The sequence below is a fragment of the Crassostrea angulata genome, chromosome 2, assembly GCF_025612915.1.
Source record: "Crassostrea angulata isolate pt1a10 chromosome 2, ASM2561291v2, whole genome shotgun sequence".
Taxonomy (NCBI): Eukaryota; Metazoa; Mollusca; class Bivalvia; order Ostreida; family Ostreidae; genus Magallana; species Magallana angulata.
Window position 1 is genome coordinate 53,494,097 of NC_069112.1, and position 18,399 is coordinate 53,512,495.

The following is an 18,399-nucleotide window of genomic DNA, read 5'->3' on the forward strand; positions in this document are numbered from 1 at the left end:
GTTTCATCAAAGTTCAGTGGTTAAAGTACCGTGCTTGTGAACCGCAGATCACGAGATCGAATCAGATTGGGGCTGTTCCTGATATTAACTGATTTCAAGTTTCAAATAATTATTTCTCCCCCCAAATGCTTATTTTTTCACTTATTTGACTAAAATACTTACAATGCTGTCTATCATAATCAAGTAAATTTTTAGCAGGTTTGAAATCTATTTCAAAGTGTAGTGAACCACCTTTAATGCAAAAAACTAAGCAATTGTATAGGTTTATTTTTTTAATAAATGGCATTGTTCGTGAAGAAGGTTTTATACCTATTTGTGTATATTTTTTTACATCAGTATAAGAAAACTTTATAATTTAAGTCTGTATTTGTACACATCTGAGTGAGATTTAGCACTTACTAGACGCAACCATGCCTTATTTACATATTTTGACATTTTTATTCTTACGTTATTCTTTATTTGAATATTCGATCAGTTGTTATTCATACACACCTTTGAATTTAAAATACCAGGTTTTAAAAAATCAGATGGCAGATAGTCTTGACAATTATATAGGAAATGAATCCCATACGTTCATCCACAGCAACGTGAGCAAGATACACCTGTAACAGCGATGAAAAAAACACTACTACATAAATCGATAAAGAAAAGCATTGAATGCGCATTTAAATGGATTTTTTAAAAATTCTTCCTGGTTTGGTGAACAGACGGGAAAGACAACAACAAAGAAAACAAATAAAAGCTACACATCCAGGCTACCAAGACAAACATCAAAAGTCATTTTTAGATTTAGTTAGTGTACTATGGAAATGTAAGTATCTTTACATAATAAATGCGTATAATTTTTTTATTTTACTTGCATGTGTGTTATAAATATGTACACGCATATTTGTAATGCCTGTTTCGTTTCAACAGTGGTATGCATCACTTAACACTGATTGTTTTGCTGTATATCTTCCATGTACATGGATTAGGTAAGTTCTTTACTTACAGCTTTAAGTAGAAAAAAATCAGATTTAAAAGACAACCGAGCTTTCCATGTTACCTATTGTCTTTGTCCGCTGTCGCTCGTCGCCGGTTATTAATATATACATTTGATATACATAATGAATATATATTGGTCTCTATGTTACTAAATCTATTAAAAATCCGAATTATTCTGTAACTTATTTTACATGTAAACAGTAGCCTATTGTTAATCCTTTCCCTTGCCTGCATTTTGGTAGTTAACATGTCTTAAAAAATGCACCTAAATTCCCAGATGCAATAAGTCTAATTACCACACAATTCTCGGATAAAAACTTTAAAACTTTAATTTACTTATTTATAACGACCATTAAAGGCATGTAGTTTCTTTTTAAATCAAAGTTTACATATGTTGGCCCCTCCAGCTTGTGTATAGATAGTCCAAATTCTCTTGTAACATTTACCATCCCCCTCCCAATCCCTTATATAAATTCATTTAATGTTTGCAAATATCCAAACATAAAAGCAAGGGGTAACAATCACATGAGTCAAATTTTGGTATTTAATAAATGAAATTAAACTGCAAACATTAGAGTTTTTGGCCGGTCCATCTACAAACTATGAAACTCAAATGACCGTCAATTCCAGTGGCTGTCTTGTCGTTTTTTTTTATCTTTTTTCACATAAAGAAAAAAAGACATAAAAAAGAGTAAACATTTGTAAAGCTTTCAGCCATTTAATTATCTGTTAGGCTTACCTTTTATACAGATAATAAGACAGATGCATGAGATCAGAATTGATTCTGATCTCATGCATCTGTCTTATTTGGTTACATGTTCCATTTATACAGAAAATCTAGCACTACATAAGCCAACTTGGGAGCAATATCCTTGGCCAGATAAAGATAGAGACTTTGGTAGTGAGAATGCAGTGGACGGTATGTACGATGACCGTGGAACTGGGGGCCAATGCACGATATCTGATGACGGTAAATACAGTGCTACATGGAGAGTGGACCTGGGAGATGTGGTCAGCATTAGTAAAATTGACATATACTATAGGACGGATAACCAAAGTATGTACTTACAAAAAAAAATCTTGAGAACTTAAAGTCCATTAAGGATGACGTTTACTCAGAATGAAATAAAAATTCCACTGATGATAATGAAAAACCAACTATTGTGTGCTATAGACCTTTTATTGTAGTGTTATTTTTCATTTTCAAAAAAGTAGGTCATTGACCTACTTTTTTAGTTAATGGTCATTGTATATTTTTGGAAAATTAAAGGAAAATCACTTAAAATTTTACACTATGAATGAGATTTTCTTAATTGTAAAAATAATACAAATTGCTCAACACTTTTAAAAATGAAATACAATTTATGAATGGCAGTGACACTAAATACATACAAAGCATTAAGTTTTCCTTCACAATTTTTATAAATATTCCAGTCCGAATTTCCTTTTTTACTTTTCAAATTCCTACCCATTTTTGATCCAATTTTACAAAAATTGAATGATGATAATACAAAAACATTTATAGTACTAAACTACTTATATTGATCGTATTCTGTTGGCATATAATTCATATGAGGTCAATGATCAAAATTTTGAGATATGGTGTCTTTTCTCGTTTTTAAGCATATTTCAATATTTTTTAAATTCATGCCATACGGTTATTATAATGAATAAATGAGGAAAAACTACCAGAAAATATGCAAAATTATATAGACTAAAATATAAAATCTTAACTTTTAATATTAGAGCACTTCCAAAAATGCTTTAGCAGAAAAAATCTGCAAAATTTAGTCCGAATTTCCTCTGTTTGGATAAAAGTCTATTTTTGTTTTGGCATAATTCCATAATATAGTAGAAATATCGAATAATATGTCAATAATAATTCATTTCACAGATACTTTTTGTGTTTAGAACAAATTTTACTCATGACATTGAACTTTATAACAATCCGAATTCGAGAACTCAAACCCTGAGTAAACAACACCCTTAATACATATCAACACGCGTTTAAATCTTGGATAAAAGACAAAACATAATTGACAACGAAGATAATATATATTGGAAAAACTATAAGCTGTACAGTTGTACAATTTTTAACTAGGTCAAATACCATTGTAATTTTGTAGTCCTCAAAATTTTCAGACACAATGCCACATGCTGTACTTGGTTTAAAACAACGAGATTTTAACCCAAAGAAAATATGTGCTTCTTCAGTATTTTAATTGTACGTGCATATACTAGGTCATTTAAGTATTATTCTTTGAATAACAAAATTTAAAGTAACAGTGATATCACTCAGAAGCCAGTTTAACCAAACGGCGTAACCTTACAGCTGGTGTAAAATTGGATTTGTGTCAAATATGTGGACTAAGGTCCGATTAACTAAATGGCGTAACTTTCCGCCCAGCCTAAGTTAAGCTAAAATTTCATGCATAGTTAAGAGTACTAGTAACATAAAATGATTGCTAATTCTGCATGCTTAAACAATATTGATGCAGACCTTAATGTAAAATTGTATGATTTGGCATTTGCCGTTTAATTTGCTGCATTTTTGTGTCAATAAAGTCCCTTGCTCTTTGATTTACTCCATATGAAATTTAAATAATAAATAAGAGGTTTTTTATGTGGTATTAGTTTTTGCAAAGAAGCGTTCTTACCATGCTTTCCATGCATACACATTATTTATATCTGCACTTGCCGTATACATGTTAAAACGACATGTCTAGACAAACAATTGGTAGTTTTCAATCGCTTATTTGTATTCAGTGATTTGATTTACGTTTCATATTTTAGTAAATTGAGCAATGAATAAAGCATAAACTATACATGTACGATGTATATATAGTGCAAAGCTGTATTTGTATAAGAAATGTGTAGCATTTCATTTTTACCCTCAACTTTCACGCAAAATATGTGTAAACATGATATTTTGAAATTTAAAACTCACGAAATGAATTTGTTTGCTTTCATTACCCCCTTTTTTATTTCACATTTGATGAGTGAAATATGCCATGCTCAGACAGTTAAAGGTATATAACAAATGAATCTCCTGCATGATAAAAATGTAACCATCACGATATGATGATAGCAGAATTTTTAAAAGTCTTTAATTCTTTTTAGATACTAGATAATGTATTTATCATACAACCAAGGCAAAATAATGACGCCAGTTTTAATCGATTTTTTTTGTCGTAGGTTACATACAACTACTCTAAAAACCTTTAATTTATACAAAGCCTTATTCAATGTGCTAAATATACATCCGAGTGTACTTAGAGGTTGAGTTCACCATACATCAGACACATGCATCTTTACCTTGGCTCAAACACCTTTAGTTAAACATTTCCATATAAACGTGCATGTACTTCTCTATCTTTCCCCATTTTTTTCTGGAATTAGAACGGATGACGTTAATTATTATTGAGAATTTTACTATGATATTGTCAAAAAAAATAGCAACATAGGTATTGTAAATAAACCATATATAGAAACTTTGTTACAACAACTTTACACAATAATATTATTTGAATATTCGGCATTTGAATGAACTAAGTAAAAATGCGCCCTCCTACTGAAATGCAAATAATTCGAAAAAAAACATATTTCTGAAACAATAAGTAATAACAGATAAGCCTTGGAATTTTTCTCTCAGGAGAACAATTACAACAATCACAAAAATACAAATGACATGTTTCTTTCCTTATACCTAACTAGATAGAGGTATGTATTTATCTACTAAGTGTCTAAAATCAATTTATCTGAAATCATATGTATGTGAATGTTCATGTGCTCGTTGTCAAGGACGTAGAACTGGCCATAACTTAGTCAGGTACTAGTATTTACGGTCAGGCGAACGCCTCTTAGTGAAACGCAATTAACGTTTCGTGGTATCTTAAGCTTTTTAATGTTTTATTCTCTAAAAACCTGTCATGACCCTAATTCTGGCGATTGCACTATACTTTGAAGTGTGTGACATAAATACCTGTTAAGTTTTTTTTATAAACAAGTGTTGCATTTACTAAGCTCCCCCCCCCTGAATATCCCATTATCATCATAATTATTAATATCTGCATAAATGGATTAGCTTTATAAATGTATTTTTATACATACAGATTTTTTAATGTATTTTTGTAGTTCATATAAACGGTGTTGTTTATATGTTTAAAATTTATTGTTCAAGTTATTCTGTTAAACCTTAAATTTTTGTTTGTTTTTCAGATAATACTTACAATATACAGAGAATGGCAGGCTTTTTTGTCTATGTATCCAACACAACCTCTAAAGGCGATGGCTATCTCTGTTATCATGATGAGTCCACCAACCAAAATTTGTTGTCATTGGACCAGCACATCAACTGCTCTCTTCAAGGACGATACGTTATCTACTACAATGAACGTAGACAGGATGTTGTGTATCCTAGCTTCTATTCGCGATATGCTCATAATGATCTCTGTGAGGTAGAAATCTACGGTGGGTCTTCATAAATAAAATTATATAATTTAACCGAATAAAATTCTAACAAAAACAAAAACCAACAAATAAACAAATATGCTTATATGCTTCTCAACTTATTTCGTTGTGTATCTGACAACTCGCTTACAATGTGAATGCTTTGTTTTACGATAAGAAAAATATTTTCTTTTCTGGTCCATTATAGGGTGTGATGGAACCTATGGAAACGATTGCTTTTATCCATGCCCAACAAACTGCTTTGACAGGAGGTGTGATACCGATACTGGTCACTGTATAAGTTGTGATTTAGGATATATGGGTCCAAAATGTAATCAGGGTATGATCAAATCAATCTGTAGTAAATTTTGGTATGTCAATTTTTTTTCATATATTAGAAAACATATACTCAAGGCCAACTCTTTATTAACAAGTTTACAATGGGATGTCTTGGGAAATTGCTCTTTATAAAATTAGGTATCATTTTCAGCGATATGTGAAGCATGTTGTTTTCTTTCATACCCTAAATTACGAATTTTACGTTGCCTATTTTATTTTCGAACTGTTGAACATAAAGATGTAAAATGAACAATCAGTGTAATTGTAGTCATTATAACGGAGGCCTCTATTTCATAAATTAAACGGGTTGTGTTCAAAAGGATGAAATCCTTGTTACAAATGAGCTTTCTTCAAAATATGTAAAAACTCATATGTATCCAAAGATAACCTTAATTTGCTTTTCCGGTAATTCTTTGAATATTACATAATAGTAATTAACAAGTATAAATGAGTATACCTTGCGCTCTTAAATCACAGTACCGATCAGACCCAATATAACAGAAAGCAGACCCCAACTAAGCCATACTTTCGGGGTTTGCCTCCTTGGCATACTTTCTAGAATTACTCTGGGTTTACTCCGGGTTTACTAGAGCAGATACAGACTTAACTCCGAGTAAATCAAAAGTAATCCCAAAATTGACACAAAGAGTGAACCTCGATCAGAAGTAGACACCTAAAAGCAGACGCTACAGGTATATTTGAAATATTCAAGGGGCAAACATTACAGATGTTAAGAAAAAGGACAGGTCTGTTTCACACTGCTTTGCGCAAAGTAAATCCTAATAACAAACCCCGAGTGTATTCAAAGTAAACCCAAAGTGGACCAACATTTTCAAAAAGCAGACGCAGAGTAAACCCCGTTTAAACCCCGAAAGTAGACCTGTGTTTAGTCAGGGTCGGCTCTTGAGTTAGGTTTGGTTAGTTTGGTTTTGTATCTTTAGGTGGTTAGTTCCCTTTTATTTTGCACAAAAACGTAGGATTGTAAATTTTTATTACTTTTACTCATTTAAAGTGCAATTGCTGCTTGTAAATGTTTCTAAAAAGAAAATAATACAGATTTCTGATTTTCTGTTCTAGCATGTAACAACAATACCTACGGACCGGCATGTGCTTTAACCTGTGGCAACTGCAGCAATGGAGAGACGTGTCACCGTGCCAACGGTACTTGTATTCACGGATGTGCTGAAGGGGCACTAGGCGATACCTGCAAGGAAGGTTTGGATATTCTTCCATTTTGAAAATAAGATAATATAATAATAACAACAATTAATTATAATATATTGTTATGGGTCAGAATAACCCTTAATTACAGCAAAAATCAATCACAAAGAGTAAACTTTAAACTTAATTTATTTACAGAAATATATATTTATTATATATATATATATATATATATATATATATATATATATATATATATATATATATATATATATATATATATATATATATATATATATATATATATACTTAAATAAATAAAACAGAATGCGACAGTCCAAATTAAATAAATTGTTTACTGTCCACATTTTGTAAAACGGAAATATTTTAAATGTTCCCTTTCCGCACTTCGCAAAATGTTCCGAACATGGAGTGTTTCTCACTATTTCGTCCTTTATTTGTTGTTTGTGGACTCTCACTCGGGCGTTGAGCTGGTTAGTCTGGCCAATGTAAATAGTAATTAATGGCCAGACTAACCAGCTCAACGCCCGAGTGAGAGTCCACAAACAACAAATAAAGGACGAAATAGTGAGAAACACTCCATGTTCGGAACATTTTGCGAAGTGCGGAAAGGGAACATTTAAAATATTTCCGTTTTACAAAATGTGGACAGTAAACAATTTATTTAATTTGGACTGTCGCATTCTGTTTTATTTATTTAAGTATTTTTGCTGTACCAAGGCTTTATTTATCTACATATATATATATATTATATATTATATTATATATTATATATATATATATATATATATATATATATAAATAGATACAAAAATAGATCTTACACTAATATCCTAACTAAGAGTGCCCGTTATAATCTGCCAAGTGGATGAAATCACAATGTCCCAATAAGTAGAAAACTGTTTGTAGTTCAATGTCTTTGAACAAAAGTCCAATGAGACTCTGTTATGAGCACTGTTTACAGGTTATGTATACTAAAATATAAATCTAGCAAATTCCAGAAATTATATGTACAAGAAGTTACATGAATAACCTGGACACTCAAGAATATTCTAGAAAGAATAACTGGCCATTCCAGAATATTCTATTATATAAACCTACTATATATAACAATATTTAAACAATATAAACATAATTTTATGAGCAAAAATGTTGCAGAATGCCAATTGGGATATTATGGGCGGAATTGCAGTCACCGTTGTAGTGAAAACTGCATTGTGACCAGTCGGTGTGACAAATTTTCAGGACGATGTGATAATGGGTGTAAACCAGGATGGACAGGAAACACGTGTAATCAAAGTATATTTATTTTGTTCTTTTTTAAACAGAATTCTTAATCAAGTCAGTTCTATAATTTAAACTGTGTTCAATTTTTTTTAAAACAAAACAACAAAATATTGCAAAAAAATAACCGCTTTTGTTGTTTACAATTGACAATTTTAATTGTTATTATTAAATAAATCATAACAAAAATTATAATCTTTTATTGAAACTGAAATATATCGTTGGTGATATTGTGTTTTTTGTATATCTTTAATAGACAATTGATATTAACACTTGATAAACAAGTTACGTTGCTTTTCAATTAGTATAACTAACTTAACACATTCTTCAATATACTGATGACAATGCGTCCTTAGGTCATTTAAAGTTAAATACATGTACATGAGTTTTACTGAACTTTTAACATATTTTTAGTTAGAGCTGCAAACACACAACCTAGTTCATGCACAGAGAGCTACCACATTGTAATCGCCGTTGTATCAGTTCTAATTGTAACCACAGGAAGTCTGATAAACTTTGTCATCTGGAAAAGAAACGTTGGTTAGTAACATTAGTGAAATACCTAAAATGAATTTATGTTTAATCTTTGAGAATTAGTATATTTCTAGGATTTAGAGCCTACCTGTATCTATCTATCTATCTATCTATCTATCTATCTATCTATCTATCTATCTATCTATCTATCTATCTATTTATCTATCTATTCATCTATATATCTAATGCGGTGAATTTTTTTAATTCGAAATCTGACTTTAATTTCAGCGAAATTTAACAGAATGAGGTGAGTCTTGTACTTATCTTTAGGATTGGTTGAAACAAATATTTAGCTTTGCTAAAAAAATATAGGATAAACATTGTTTTTAGTATATCAATCGACACATCGACGAACTTTAGATTAGATTGTTGATCTGTTTTGAACGAAGCTGCTGTGTACATTATTGGAATAAGTGTTTTATTTTGATACTCTATTTAAGTAAATGTTAAAATTGAAATATATTGAGAGACATTTAAAACTTATGTTTTAGCAGGGGGAATATGCCGCAACCTTCAAGTAAAAGAGGTACACTAACATAATTATGAATAAAACTGAGTTAAGTTAAGCGTCAAATCTCAAATCTGTAAACAATTGAACGCAATTGTTATTAAGAAAATATACCATGAATGTGCTCTAAAACTCAGCATTTAATACCATAATTAAAAGAAATTCATAAAATATAAAACTATTTTAGCACCTTGAACAAATGAAACTAAAAATTTTGAATCAATTTTCAGAGGAAAAGGATCATCATCAGTATACAGAACTTGAAGAGGTGGACAAAAACAAGACATATGAGGAAATTCACAGTTATTCTAACTGAGACCGCCAGTAACCAAAGAGAGGTTTTCAACATAGAGCTAGAGCTACAAAGCATCAACATATGGCAAAACATTTGTTTAAAACAATTTTATGTTTCATATGTTACACTGTAGGGTACAATATCCTGCTTCTCTACAACTGTATTGTTTCACCTCTGCTGTGCTGTTTGGCACATTCGCAATATCAAACATACCATCATCGTGCAAATTGTAGCTATATCTGCAGTATTTGCAAAATTTGAATGTGGCCAAAGCTGAGAACTTCTTTAAAACTTTTAAAACTGAGAGACATTGCCAAGATTTGCCTTTCTGTGAAATTTCTTAGAAGTACCTGCGTGAATATAAGTGAATTAAATATTTTGAAAAGTAGCTACATCTAACAGAAAATTAAACAAAACACTCTTTAATAGCAATATTCATTTTCTGAATTCTTATTGAAATCTATTAATATAGGAATATAATAATTTGTGAGTATTTACAATATCATCATTGTATTGATTTTTTGCAATTGAAATGCATTATCATCTAACAGTTAACATGTTTTATAAAGAAATTTTACACCAAAGCTTTTATATATAGTGTAAATTCTAAATTTTTAAAATCGTGAACTTAGGAGGGGCTTAAAGTTTAATTTTGAGAAAAATGACCAGCGCATGTAGGCATACGCTTAAATGCGTCGGTCATATGACCGGCATAAAACAGCAAATTGGCAAAAAAAATAAACCGGTGTAAAAACCAAATAGAGACACATTGTCAAAAGGTTTATGTAACCTGGGTAAAAGATATACAAAGTTAAAATCAATATCCATTAATAGTACCACGAAATACAGGTTTAATTTTAGTAGTTTCTCCTCAAAATTACAAAATAATTTTATCTGCAGGAGTTATCGCTTCTTCGCATAAAACAAAATTTTGTAACGTACAGGAATTAAATGTTATGTTATAACGTTTTAAAATAAACTTTTGTTTAATCTTCACATACAATCAATAAAGATGCCCATATGTATTCATTACGAATATCTACATATTTTATCTTATTTCAACATTTAACCATGAGCTATCCGCCAAACTTGAATATAAAGGCGAATCCCACACTTTATTTGCAAATTGTTGTACCCCGGTCAGTTACAGCAACAAGCAGAGTTACCAAATGTCAAAAGGTGCATTTGGCGCACGCTGGTTGACATACCTATGTGGTTTATATCCTGGAATAATTCATTTTTCATCATCAGATTATTTAAGAACATAATGTATTCTAATATTATATTATTAGTTTGGAGAGTGAGTTTTCGCGTTTTCATATTTTCAACGCCTAGTGTCATGTTTAAAATGATTGAACTTTATTGAGAATTATATGATCTAAAGGCGTCATGATATCATTTTTATAAGAGGAACTAAATTACGACAAAGGTTAAAACATACTTGCTTCAGAGATGTTCCTTCATATGGATAAAATCTTCTATTATGTATCCATTAAATTGTAAGAAATCATGTGCTAAAGTTTTCACATTATTACATATTATTAATTATATTAATCTTAACTTGTTTCTAACACAAAGTTGAAATTACAACAGATAATGCTATTATCATTTGAAAGTGACACATGTACATGTAATATTGATATTGCTAAAGATGATAAATTCCCGCAGTATCCTCATAAGGTTCATCTACAAATAAAAGTCTTAACTGTTTACTTTCTATTGAAATACTTACATATGGTAAATATAAGTTCCATGTATTTTTTAGATATAATATGTTTGTTCTGTAATTGTGTGAACAAAACTACCAATCTTTACTTTGAGGTAAACGATTTAAAACGCACCAAATAGCCCAATGGTCTCTAATGTCTTGCTTAATTTCCACAGTATAATGCAAATTAACATAAGATATCACATTTTTGTTGTGTAAATCATTACAAAATATTTCCTTTTGTAATACAGTAAAACACGCTTATTACGAAAAGCTGCTAGGGACGGGCGACTTTACCTCGTTATAAACGTAATTCGTTATATCCGTCAAATTTACAACAGGCTACAACAAAAAGGTCTCAGGGAATGAAAACCACTTCGATGTAAGCGTCTTTTTTTTATTTCAATCATTATAAATTATCTGATACATTTACGTATGTTCAGACGATATGTCAATGAGAGTTTAACATGGCTGAAGTTGTAAAAGTCTTGTTCTTATGCGTTTTGGCGTGTTAAAGACACCAACAGCCCCTCCTCCCCCTTTTTAAGGCGGCATGGTGTCCGAATGCAGCGGACAAGTCTTGCATATACTTTGTAGAAAGCAGTCAAGTTGACGTCTTGCTAAATTTCTTTATGCAGATTAAATATGATAGATCAGTTCCATTAAAGACATAATTAATAAGTGCAATGTGTATCAAATCCATGCCTCAAATACGCTTGACTGCGCTTAAGCATGTACGATATGTCACGCTTGCACTGGAATTAAAATACCTTAGTGCTTATAGCCTTTTTCTTCTTTTAGATAGTTACAAGATGGCAATTTCAATGATTTGTTTATTTGATTGTATCAATCGATTTGGTCAATTATTATCAAAGCTCAGTGGTTAAAGCACCGTGCTTGTGAGCTGCAGATCATAAGATCGAATCAGCTTATAATTAAGGCTTTTGTTGATATCAACAGAATGCAAGTTTTAAATAAATAATTTTTACCCAAAACTGCCCATTTGTTCGCTTCTTTGACTATGCTATCTATCATAGTCAATTTATTTTCTGAGGATTTGAAATTTGTTTTAAAGTGAAGTGAGCCATCTTAACTGCAAAAACTTTAGCAATTAGATATATTTTTTTAAAATAGCATTGTTTGTAAAAAAAGATTTACACCTTTTGTGTGCATCATTGAACACATCAAAATGAGAAAGCCTAATCACCTGATGTCTGTATTTGTAAATAGCTAATTTGGATTTAGCACCTACCAAACGCAATTATGCCTTATAAACATATTTTGGCATTTTTATTCTTTCGTTATTCTTTATTTAAATATTCGATCAGTTGTTTATCATAAAAGACCTTTGAATTTAGAATACAAGTTTGTTTTTTTGTTTTTTTAAACCAGATAGTCTTGACAATTATATAGGAAATGACTCCCATACGTTAATCCATAGCAACATGAACAAGATTCACCTGTACATGTACCAGCGATAAAAAAAAGCCACTACTACATAAATCGATAAAGAAAAGCGTTGAATGCGCATTTAAATGGATTTTTTTTTTAAATTCTTCCTGGTTCGGTGAAAAGACGGGAAAGATATGTCATAAATAAATAAATGATACACATCCCGGCTACCAAGACAAACATCAAAAGTCACCTTATATATTGAGTTGGTGTACTATGGAAATGTGAGTATACTTAAAAATTCGTCTAAGATTTTTATTTTTCTCGTAGGTGTTTATATCTACATGTAAATTTATAATGCCTGTTTCGTGTCTACAGTGGTATGCGTCACTTAACACTGAATGTTTTGCTGTATATCTTGCATGTACATGGATTAGGTAAGTCCTTTACTTACAGTTTTCAGTAAAAAAAAATAGATTTTAAAGTCAACTGAGTTTCCCATGTTACTGATGGTCTTTGTCCGCGGTCGCTCGTCGCCGATAATCCGTCTGCTATTGAAACGGTATGAAAATAGCAAATATATACATTTGATATACATAATGAATATATATTGGTCTCTATGTTACTAAATCTATCAGAAATCCGAATGATTCTGTAACTTATTCTACATGTACACAGTAGCCCATTGTTTATCCTTTCCCTTGCCTGCATTTTGGTAGTGAACATGTCTTTAAAAAATGCCCCTTGAATTTCCAAGTGTGATAAGGCTAATTACCACAAAATTCTGGGATAAAAACCTTCAAACTTTAATTTACTCATTCATAACGACCATTAAAGACATGCAGTTTCTTTTCAAATCAAAGTTTACATTTTGTGGCCCCCCTAGCTTGTGTATAGATAATCCAAGATATCATTTAACATTCGACACCCCCATCCCTTGTATAAATTGATTTAATGTTTGCCAAATATGGAAAAATAAAAGCCAGGGGTAACAATCACATTGGTCATATTTTGGTATTTAATCATCAAATGAAATCTGCAAAAATTAGAATTTTTGGCCGGTCCATCTAAAAATTATAGAACTCAAATGACTGTCAAGTCCAGTGGCTCTCTTATCTTTTTTTTTCACATAAAGGAACACAACATAAACAAAGAGTAAACATTTGTAAAGCTTTCATCAATTTAATTAATCTTTTAGGCTTACCTTTTATACAGAGTGTGATGATGATTTTGTAGAAATGCTCAATTCTGATCTCATACATCTGTCTTAGTTGGTTACATATTTCATTTATACAGAAAAGCTTGCACTACATAAACCAACTTGGGAGCAGTATCCATGGCCAGACAAAATGAGAGACTTTGGTAGTGAGAATGCGGTTGACGGAATGTACACTGATCGTGGAGCTAAAGGGGGTCAATGTACGATATCTGATGATGGCGAATACAATACAACATGGGGAGTAGACCTTGGGAGAGTGGTCAGCATCAGTCATATAGAAATCTACTACAGGACGAAATACGATTGTGTGTATCTTTTAAAATTAAATCTGATTAACACAAAAAGATACACGTTTGAATTTTTCATAAAAGACATACCATAATTAATCACAAAGACACATCCACTTTATTTCGCATTACGATTTTTAAAATGTATTTGTATTTGTATTCGCAAAGTGTTAAAGTGCTAAGCGTCCACTGCAGTAGTTAGATATGTCGATGACATAAGCAAAGAAGAAATGACTACTTTGTGACAACATATTTCATTGTCAAAGCTTGTTGAAGTAGCTAAAAATACTGTAACACTTAATATAACATCACACAAGCCATAGTTAGTCAAACACTTGAACAAAATAAATAAACAACGCCAAATACAATTGTGTGAAATTTTAAAGTTATGATAATGAATATATTTATTATATTAACAGATGTATTAACATGGTATAATAATATTATATATATATATATATATATATATATATATATATATATATATATATATATATATATATATATATATATATATATATATATATATATATATATATATAAATATAAAAAAACTTTTATTATTCATTGAAAAAGAGACTTTGGATATATAAATATATATATATATATATATATATATATATATATATATATATATATATATATATATATATTCTATTTTATCAAAAATAGGAATCAATAGTTCTGTTAAAATATACATATATATAATGTTTTTAAAATTTGCGTTGATAAGTAAAAAGATTGGAAGGCCAGTAAAATTCTATTGGTTTTTATTTTTATTTTTCATAGAATATTTAGAACTCGGATATCATGACAGATCAAAATTTTGCATTTTGACTATGATAACCCTTGCGAAAATAGAGGTCAAACCAAGAAAACTGAAGTCATTTCTTTGACATACTATTAACTGTATATAAAACCGTTGGTTTTGTTTAAAAGTGACGGAAAGCAACGAATTTAATTTTTGTTTGCTTGTTTGTTTATTTTGCTCAACGACAGATACGTTGCTCGCATTTTGTCTCATTTATAAGACATAGCCATTATTAATAGTACAACTAATAAAAGGCCAAATAACTCCACAGAAAGTCTCGTTCCTGTAATGTTCTCAGTTACCACTGTGTATAAGGTGTCCTCAATTGATCTTGTGTATCTTGTGGTCTTTAGTAGGCAAGATGTATCTGAACCGGAAATCCTCACTTGCAGGTGTTTCGTCTTATTATTAAATACTTGTGAAATCAAAATTTCAAATAGCACATGTCAATAGTAATAGTAAAAAAAAGACGTAGCAGAAAAACCATAGCAAAATACCAGCTAGAAAAGGGGGTTCCCATTCGCCTGTGTTACGTTAGAGGACTAATCTTGAAGGTTCTTACGCGTATGTGTGTATGTGTGTGTGTAGAAGTACTGCACTCTGAATAGTTTCTTTATAGAGTATTGATGCACATTTACAACTTTGCTGTCAAATACAATCCGAAAAAATAATAAGTTACGGTCTGCACCATGTAATTAAAATAATTTCATGAAAATTTAAAATGATTTTCTGAAGTAAGCGAAAATCCATGCAATGAAAACAATGACGTATTGTGTCCTCTTACCATTGGTTTTTCTGTTGTCCTTGTTTTTGTTGGAAGTGCCTTTAATTTCTTTATAGGAAGAGACAAAACAGTGAGTGGATACTATTGAATCTATATGAAAGCCATAGGTGTGAATTAGTATTCATTACTTTTCAATAAAAAAAAGATAAAGTACAAATGTAATAAAAAACTTCTTTATCTTCTTTGATTGCTAGTTTTGCCTAGAGAACAAATATTTTTTTTTCATTGTAACTCAGAATGCTTTAAATAGTTCCTATTGTTAAAACTGTCTTTGTTCAGCAAGCGCACAGCCTTCTCCCTTACATTCTTTTTTTCCATTCTTCTGTACGCAAACAAACATAAAATAGAATAAATTTGTGAACATTTTACTTTACTTTATATCCGTTTAATTCATATCCAGCAATACTTCCTTCTTCCAAAAAGGGCAGACAATAATAATGGAGAGTTAGTATTTTTATTAAAACTGTTAAGTAAGATTAGTATGCTGTCAACTAATAAGTTGTATAATTGCAGCAACTTTAAATAAAAGCCACATTGTTGAATATGTGTATTTGAAGCTAGCTAAGGTACAACCAGAACTATTAATCAATTGGCTAATGCAATGATCAAACCATGCGGAATATTATAAATTGACAGAGGTTTTTTGATTGAATTCGAGCATGTACCTCATAGGAACCTCATCTCTTTAAAATTGTAGCATTTCATGCCTCTGTTTTTTTTATTCAGATAATATCACGATAACCATTCAGCATTACATGGATATTAATGAAGCTGATACAGGAAGCAGGAAACATACGATGGCTCTTTGCTATTCTAGTCTAAACTTACAAATATTAATGTATAATAAGGCGTATATTGATTATAAAATATTTTACCGTGTTTTATCTCAGTTGAAAAAGGGTTTGAGGTTTGTATAACGTGTCCAAAAATTTAGTGCATATTTATTCGTCAATTGGGGAGATAAATAAATGATTTATTTCCTTTTACGATGCTTTCATATCTTTAAACATGTAGGTTGATAAAAATGGTTAATTTGATAACTTCTTTACAAGAATATATATGATAGGTTGTTTGTTAAATACTTTGAATGTCTGCTTGACTATTCATTAATTTGTTTGTGCATGCAATTTACTATTTTTTAAACTAAACCTCTAACAAATGATTTGTACTTGAGTTGTAATGATCATTATGTATCTGAGAATACTCGTAAACTGCAGTTAAACTGTGTATGATTTCTGTTGTAATTATGAAAATATTCGTTGAACAAATTGTATAAAAATACATTTGGATTTTGCAAATTGCAAATCACGCCTTTACAGCATGTTTTGATTTATTGGAGCAACTTGTTTTCATTCCTCCTAGGGTTTATTTATACAATGAAAAAATAAACATTTGTGTTAAAGTATATAAGTCTGTAAGAAAGGTTTTTTAAAGATTAGAAAAACGTATATAATAAGGAATTTTTAACATCCATCCGTTAGTGTTTCTTTCATGAAATGTAAAAAAGAAACAACTTCGTCCACCCTTTTTAGTTTAACATTTTAGCACAATCAGAGGCCATGTAAAAATCTTTTAATTCTCAAGGAAATATTAATCTAGAACGTACGAAATCTAATCTACGTATACTGTTTAATTTCTGCAAGTCTAATTCACATAAAGTTTCAACGCCTTTCATTCATTTTTCATAACAAGATAACTCCTCCACAGTGAATTTTTGAATTGTTATCAACGTGTCCATACTTTGGCCATAAACACCTACTTGTACTCAAAAAGTGGCCTACATAATGAAAATATGGCCAAACAAAACGTTTGAAAAGCCGATGAAATATAATAAAGTCACAGCCATGTGGCTGTTTTCGCCCCCCCCCCCCCAACACATACACTTTTGATGCCGTTTACCCTTTAGAATTTTAATTATCTAAAGCTCTTAGAGTCTTGTCATGTTCTTAACTCTTATTGTAATACGACAGATAACATATTTACCGTTGTATTGCTAATTGAAAACGTAGCATGCGTGGAATTTAACATGGTAATAAAGTCCTTTGCACAAATATAAACAAACTCATTAAATTGGAAGAATGATTAGATTTAAATGAAAACGTATCTTTTTTTGATGTCCTATTAATCAGAGGAAGTTTTACTCAAACGATCACTGAAGTTTGCCTTATCATACCCGCAAAAATGTCAAAACAGTACCTTAGAAAACAAGCATTCTGAGAGTATTGCATAAGCAATACACGTCCCCTACCGGGTTGTGGAAATTGTGAAAACAATGCACTGTTATGCAGAATATTGAACCCGAACATTAAAATATTGGAATATAAAAAATTAATTTTCTCGAAAATATGTCAACCAGACGCTACAAAAGTGTAAACTTGATCTGTAGTTTGATATTTTGAAGCTATTCAGCAAATTCATATTATTCCTCAAACGCATAAAGAAAAAAAGTGTGGAAAACTGAAGTGGGACAGACAGACGGACGGACGGACGGACGGACAGACGGACAGACAGACGGACTGACGGACGCAGAGGAAAGCTATAGTCTCCTCCGGTGAAAACCGGTAGGGGACTAAAAAGAAAAATATAAGGTTATGTTTGCAATCTAGTATTGTTCTAATGGTAA

At 30.8% G+C, this 18,399-nt stretch overlaps 2 protein-coding genes across 2 annotated transcripts; both read left to right on the forward strand.

The window, feature by feature from the left end:
• The first annotated feature begins 887 nt into the window (after positions 1-887).
• Positions 888-9,911, forward strand: LOC128170534 (uncharacterized). The gene is made up of 10 exons (XM_052836319.1): positions 888-974; positions 1,817-2,041; positions 5,203-5,454; positions 5,642-5,773; positions 6,850-6,987; positions 8,113-8,253; positions 8,653-8,778; positions 9,001-9,019; positions 9,264-9,298; positions 9,511-9,911. The coding sequence occupies exons 1-10, from the start codon at positions 920-922 to the stop codon at positions 9,594-9,596; spliced, it is 1,209 nt and encodes a 402-aa protein (XP_052692279.1). The 5' UTR covers positions 888-919; the 3' UTR covers positions 9,597-9,911.
• A 2,926-nt stretch (positions 9,912-12,837) lies between these two features.
• LOC128170555 (uncharacterized) lies at positions 12,838-17,448 on the forward strand. The gene is made up of 4 exons (XM_052836342.1): positions 12,838-12,959; positions 13,054-13,112; positions 13,972-14,199; positions 16,503-17,448. The coding sequence occupies exons 1-4, from the start codon at positions 12,952-12,954 to the stop codon at positions 16,691-16,693; spliced, it is 486 nt and encodes a 161-aa protein (XP_052692302.1). The 5' UTR covers positions 12,838-12,951; the 3' UTR covers positions 16,694-17,448.
• Positions 17,449-18,399: the final 951 nt, after the last annotated feature.